Source organism: Austrofundulus limnaeus, unplaced genomic scaffold (assembly GCF_001266775.1).
Source record: "Austrofundulus limnaeus strain Quisiro unplaced genomic scaffold, Austrofundulus_limnaeus-1.0 Scaffold237, whole genome shotgun sequence".
NCBI classification, from domain to species: domain Eukaryota; kingdom Metazoa; phylum Chordata; class Actinopteri; order Cyprinodontiformes; family Rivulidae; genus Austrofundulus; species Austrofundulus limnaeus.
In genome coordinates, this window is record NW_013952639.1 from 242,608 (window position 1) to 249,225 (window position 6,618).

The following is a 6,618-nucleotide window of genomic DNA, read 5'->3' on the forward strand; positions in this document are numbered from 1 at the left end:
GGCCACACCTCCGCTCTCTAACCCCCTCTCCCCACACCCCCTCCCCCACCCACTTTGATGCATTTTTCAAATTTCGCCTTGGGGCGGAGTTATCTTTTCACGGGGGGGGTAAGATACACTTTAACCTTTATTTATCCAGGTAAATTGTTTGAGAACCACTTCTCATTTACAAACATGACCTGGCACTGAGTGCATTGTAATATACAAACCTACATATTCAGCCATAGTAAAGTGATTGCACATTTTAATCGCAATTAAAAAATTTTAATCTACACCCACGCAGCACTAAAATTAATCAGAGTTAACTCGATTAATTTCACAGCCCTAATAAAAAAAATAATCATCTAAAGTTTCAAATTATTTGCATCTCTGCTTACATTTCTCTCTTGTGGTTGAAGTCCACAGCGTACACGATTTCCTCCTCCCCATCCTTGACAATTTTCCAAACGGTCCCTCCGATCATGTGTCCAGCCGGAAGAGGAGTGATCGAAAGGCCGTGTCCCTTCCCTGGGAGGAAAAAAAAAACATTTTTTTTACCGCCCGTGTACGGTGGAGTGTCACGCCTCTTCGTGATGAACTGTAGTCAACTCTTCACCTTTCAGATTTACAATTTGAGAGTATTTCAACTGCTGGATTTTATCAAAAGCGCTGTCCACGTCATCGAGGGTGAAAAGTGTGAAATCTTCACTGTTGTTTCGGGACTGCAGGGGGGAAAAGAAATGCTTTTTAAGCAAAAAAAAAAAAAAGCTCCATTTGTAGATTAATGCATTCATTTTCAATACTCACTACCCTCAGTACCTGATATAAATCATACATGAACATCTGACCCATTTTGTAGACAGGGATGGTGGCATAGATGGTGCAGTTTAGACCCAGTTTGCCCACAGCATAGGGTAGCGCTCCCAGGTGAATTGGGTCAGGGTGGGAGAGCAGCACCGCGTCAACCTGATGAACGTATCTGGAAGGAGTATTTAACATTATTTCAAGCCACAGAGCAAACAAACAATAAAAGAATACAATATAAATCAAGGAGAACATAAATTAAGAAGTTAAATCTTTAAAAACCAGTTAAACTCCCACCTCTTCATGGCATCAATGATGTCCATGGAGAAGTTCTCGTCCCATCCACAGTCCAAGAGGAAACGGAACTCATCCACCTGCAGCAGGTAACACAGGGCGGACTCCTCCTGGACCCCCGACACGGCAGTCAGCTTGATAATGGACGTCATGTTTCTTCACTTGGCTCGCTGAAAACACACAACCGACCTGATAAAACTGTTCATTCCAGCGCGTTCACAACAGAAATCAGGACTAAACAAATTAAAATATTGCAAAATTCGCCAAGAATGTAAAACGCTACGTATGTCGTGGCTTGGACCAAAACTCTGTGGTTTGCTAGTTAGCAAATTAACCCGGTAAACTTTAGCATGAAGCTAACTAGCATTACACCGTTTTTGTGTCTATGAATGAATAAGGACAGTGAAACATGCAGCATACCAGTAAATGCGAGATAAAATGGAGTATTCTTCGTGGAAATAAAGGGAACAAGTTCGTCAAGTGGATCTTTAAAATACAAACATCAAGGCATGTTTGTTAGCGACTTTGAATAGACTTAACAGGCAGCCATGTTTGAATGACGTCACGTGTGACAGGTCAGAGGAGCGTACCAACTACTGTCGCAGCGAAAAACAAAATAATTTAACGGGAAAATAAGAAGTTTTTTTATATCGAACGTTTTGTATCTATGTAGTCATTTGAATTTAGTAACTTTTGAATTATTACACATGTAAATAAAAATGTCTTTATTATTTGACAACCCCACGTCCCTCTGTGTTTGGTACAGTCCGATGTCCTTCGCTTGGTCAATGAAAACTTAAGGCTGCGGTTTGGTGTTGAAGAAGGTAATAATTAGACTTTTTTATGTATTGTCTTGTTTTATTCTTTGCTTCTGAGTAATTTGATGTATCGGGTTTTCGGAAACAGTTAATCAGTGTTTCCGTTTTATCTTTAAAACGTTAAAACATTTGCTAATGCTTGTTAGCATTGTTAGCATCTCTTACGTGAAAAAGGCTTTTAGCCACTGCAGCGATTCTGATTTGAAACAACTCTTTAAAACCTTTAAGATTTATAAACGTTGTAGCTAATTTAGTTGGGGACTGAAATGCTTTAAGATATCTCAGCCTGACTAGTTGCATGTCTTATTTTAGTCAGTATACGTGTGCAAACGTTGTATGAAACTGCTAAACAATAATAGCAAATTTAAGTTTAATTTAATTTAGCACCATTTATTGAGTTACAAACTTGGAGAAACTCAAGATGAAAGCAGTACTTTTTTATACAATTTTTTAAATGGGTACTCTCCTTTGCTTTTGTTTCAGGAACCATGGTTTTTCCTCTTTTAAAAAATTTTCATTGGTCACACACCTTGGTCCCTATAGGCTTTGTGGTTGGATGGTACCTTGACAAACAATCAGATCAGAAGTTGACGGCTTTCAGGAACAAAAGTGCGCTGTACAAAAGGTAAGAAATGTGATTAACACCAACATAAGAAACATCCCGTTCATTTAAATGCCCTTTCTAACAAGTATACATTGGAACATTTATTATAGTTTACATGCTCACAAGTTGTCAGATTTCTTTCAAATGAGTATTTTAATTTGGAAAACAAAAATACACATATCCACGTCAAATGATCACACATACATACAGGCAGTGGTGGGCAGCACTAATCTAAAAAATTAGCTCCACTAGCCCAAAACTCAAAAATTTAGGTCCCCTAATTCTAAAGCACTAACGCATTTAATTATTTAGCAAAAGCTAATTCTAAAGCACTAAAAGTTAAACCATAAACATTCCTCACATGTTGCTCTAAGACTTATCATTGACAGCTGTGTTTGGGTTCATATATTGTCACGTAGTTTATAAGTGACATAAACAAAATGTGAGTTTTCACCCTCATCCGACATAAATGTTGATCAATAACGTTTATAGACCTGTTAGTGCTTCTACATTTAGCTAATCCACTAATAAAGTTTAAAATTAGCAAAAGCCCTAAAGCTTTAATCAGGAAATTAGTTCCCCTATTAGTAGAGCTGGGCGGTATGGCCAAAAATTTATATCACGGTATTTTCAACATTTACACGGGTTTGATGGTATTTGACGGTGTTTTTCTTTTCATCGCAGCTCAGCTGATAATAAAATGTACAAACACCGCTTATTAACTTTTTGCTTTTACTGTACCTCTGTTTCCCTCCTCTGTGTCTTTTCTCCTCCTGGTTGGAGACAGTAGTCATGCATTTTGGTCCGGTCATGAAGGAGGAGGGTTACGAAAAGTTTATTATCGGGTTTATTGTTTTATGTTATTTATTAAAGCTTATCAGCACGACTCACCTTGCACACCAGTCATTTCCAATTCCATTACAAACTACTTCCTGCAGGCTTTTCACAATAAAACCACGTTATGTCTCCATCAGCATAACGTCTCCATATTAACGTCGCGCATTAAATCTAACTGTGCACGTCACCGAAGAGGTGTTTACTACTTTCAGCGATGGTGAAAACGGGATGTTTTTTTAAACGTCAGTCAATATAAGCAGCGGAGTCGCCACCCGCGGCTGCAACTAGCTGCTCCAAACATTAGCATGCTAACACATATAGCGGTGCTGCGAGGAAAACTGTCCCCCGGGAAACAGCTCAGTGGCGGCCGCGACGAAACGTTCCGCACGTGTTCAGGCTATTTAAACCGTTATGTCCGGTATTCAGAAAATTCATAACAAAAATAAAAACCGGTATTCGGTACAAAAAGGTATACCGCCCAGCACTACCTGTTAGTGCTTTAGGGGAACTGTGTCCACCACTGCACGATTTAAACCAGGGCTGGGCAATCATGGTCCTTGAGGGCTGCAGCCCTACATGTTTTACATGTTTCCTGCTCCAACACACCTGATTCAGTCCCTCAACTACCTCTTCATGTTCTGCAGTATGGAGGACCGACACTGACATAATTAGAAATAAAAGCAGAAATAGATAAATGAACATTTAAATAAATACATTTGAAATGCACCATATAAATTAAAAAGGAATAACTTTACCTCATGTTTTATAATTTAATTTACCTTTATATTTATTTTTCCAGCTTAGTTCCAATAAATTATATATTTTAACATATAATTTAAACTTTAATGTTTTTTATATATTTTTTTACATAATTTTTCCCTTTACTTGCACGTGCATTTGTACCTCTTGAATTCTTAAACTGAATTATTTTTATAATTTTGTTCAAGTCTTTTTATTTCTATGTGTTGCATGCTTTTGCCGCCGCAGTTTAGCTTAAAGTTTAGTCAAAAATAACTGCACAGGTAATGTTTTCATCCTTGCCTTTCTTTTAAACTAAACTTTTAGCTAAAATGAGGCAGCACAAGCATGCATCTCAGAAATAAAAAGATTTGTTGGAAAAAACATAATTCTTTTTAAACATTTAAGAGACACAAATGCATGTACAAAAGGAAAAACAATAAATATATATTTTTAAAAAACAGTAAACTAATTAGTAGACATTTTTTGGAACTAAGCTGGAAAAATAAATATGAAAGTCAATTAAAATATAAAACAGGAGATGAAGTTCTCCTTTTAAAATTTAATCGGTGCATTTTAAGTGTATTTATTTAGTGGTTCATATTATTCTGCTTTTATTTCTAATTATGTCAGTGTCGGTCCTCCATACTGCAGAAGGCTTTCATTCAAATCAGGTGTGTTTGAGCAGAGAAAAAAGTAAAACCTGCAGGGCTGCAGACCTCCAGGACCAGGATTGCTCATGCTTGATTTAAAGCTTCCCCAAGTTTTAAAGTTATGTAATCTGCATAAATACAGTTGCAAAACTGAAGTGAAACTACCTGCTTTACTACTCTAACAAAAAAAAAAAGTAAAAACAAAATTAGTTTATCTAATTTGTGTATTTCAACTGTGCATACTTTATTTCAATCATGCTTGTGTCTGAGGTTTATTCTAGTTTTACAAGCTGCAACTTCACAAACATCGGACAAAATATATGTTAAAGGTGAAAATCAAAACACTAAAACGTTTTTTCTGAAGTAGACTTTAAAAATCTAACTTTGAAACTAGGGCTGCCACAAACGATTATTTTAATAATCGATTAATCACCGATTATTTATTCGATTACTCGACTAATCAGATCATACGTTAATTGAGCTTATCACGTCAGAATGCAGCTGCTATTATATAACCATGGTTAGATTTTAGCTATATGCTAACTAAAAATAATAGCTGTGGAAGGTAAGTTCTGCTCTGCAGATATTACACAGGTTTCTCTTTCATTTTCTTAAAATGATCCCACACTTTGAGCTCTGTTGTCAGGTAGCCATGATACCAGAGCCTGTCTGTATAATGTCTTGTGACGTCCACGGCCTACCCCAGTTACCACTACTGTGCATGTGTGTCAAGGACAGAAAGGCAGATGTGGCAGAGAAAAACAAAGTAAAGAAAAACAAAAAAAAAAGAAAACGATTAATCGATTATTAAATTAGTCGTCGATTAATCGTGGCAGCCCTACTTTGAACAGGATGGTAAACTTACCTATCAAACCTTAGACATTTCAAATAAAGTTTTAAAAGTACGCAGTTTCTTGATACAATCAGATGAAACTAAAATGTATTTTGTTTGTAGGGAGCTGAAGCCCGGTGAGGAGGTAACATGGAAGTAGATGTTCTCCTGCGTGGAACGTCCCGTCCTCTGAGGTGTGCATGATCCATGGACGGTCCTCAACTCACGTCATTTTAGGAGATTCCTGTACATGTTCTTTTTGAGTTGTATCAACTAAAAGATTAAACAAACATGCCCTTTCTCATTAAATTATTTTGTACTTGGTTTGTTTCAGCACGGGTTAGTTGAACTAAAAAAAAATCAACATTTTCAGCACGTTACACAAAGGTTTGTATTGAACTTGTTTTATTTAAATCTATTCGTATTCTCAGTGTAATTAAACAATCTGTGGCGACGAAAGAGGTTCTGCCGTGTGGATAATCCCCTTCTCAAAAAGCAGTTCTGCCAAAGCAATCTGAGAAGAAGAAGAATCACAAACTTGTATCTTTTTCATCAGTAAAACCTTTAAATTAAGTGTCGGATCAATAGAACTTACTTTGTTCTGAGCAGAATCGCACGGCAAGCTTCCTACAGTCACAAAGTCAGGATACGAATGGATCAGAAACTCGACGGCGTCCGTGTGCTAAAAAAGAGCGATAAAAAGTGAGGCAGGTGTCCTCGTTAGAACGCGGCTGAACTTCCAGATCGAGGCTTTTACCTCCGTTTGGATTTCGAAACTCTTGAGCTCCTCTTTGTGGTAAACCCTGGAGTTCTCTGTCGTGTAGTAAAGGTGAACCGTGTCTCCGTCGCTGCCCAACCTGGTCAGGAAACATTCCGTAAACCTAATTTTCTCATTAAAGATTCATTTTTTTTAGCTTAAGCTTGTAGATGACTGTAATTTTTATCATAGGTACTCTTCAACTGTGAGTGATGGAATCTAAAACAYAAATCCAGAAAAATACAATGTATGATTTTTAAATAATTAATTTCCATTTTATTGTGTGAAATAAGTATTTGATC

General features: G+C 37.1%; 2 protein-coding genes across 2 annotated transcripts in view; both read right to left on the reverse strand.

Moving 5' to 3' along the window:
* Nucleotides 1-1,626, reverse strand: part of cpsf2 (cleavage and polyadenylation specific factor 2) — a gene marked incomplete in the record, with an annotated part of 22,365 nt that extends 20,739 nt beyond the window's left edge. The window contains 5 exon segments of the mRNA XM_014019974.1: nt 378-507; nt 596-701; nt 799-958; nt 1,081-1,247; nt 1,498-1,626. Of these exon segments, the coding sequence (XP_013875428.1) occupies nt 378-507; nt 596-701; nt 799-958; nt 1,081-1,229 (545 nt within the window).
* Nucleotides 1,627-5,943: 4,317 nt separating this feature from the next.
* Nucleotides 5,944-6,618, reverse strand: part of riox1 (ribosomal oxygenase 1) — a gene marked incomplete at its 5' end in the record, with an annotated part of 11,068 nt that continues 10,393 nt past the window's right edge. Inside the window, 3 exon segments of the mRNA XM_014019975.1 lie at nt 5,944-6,073; nt 6,155-6,241; nt 6,317-6,416. Coding sequence (XP_013875429.1) covers nt 5,996-6,073; nt 6,155-6,241; nt 6,317-6,416 — 265 coding nt within the window.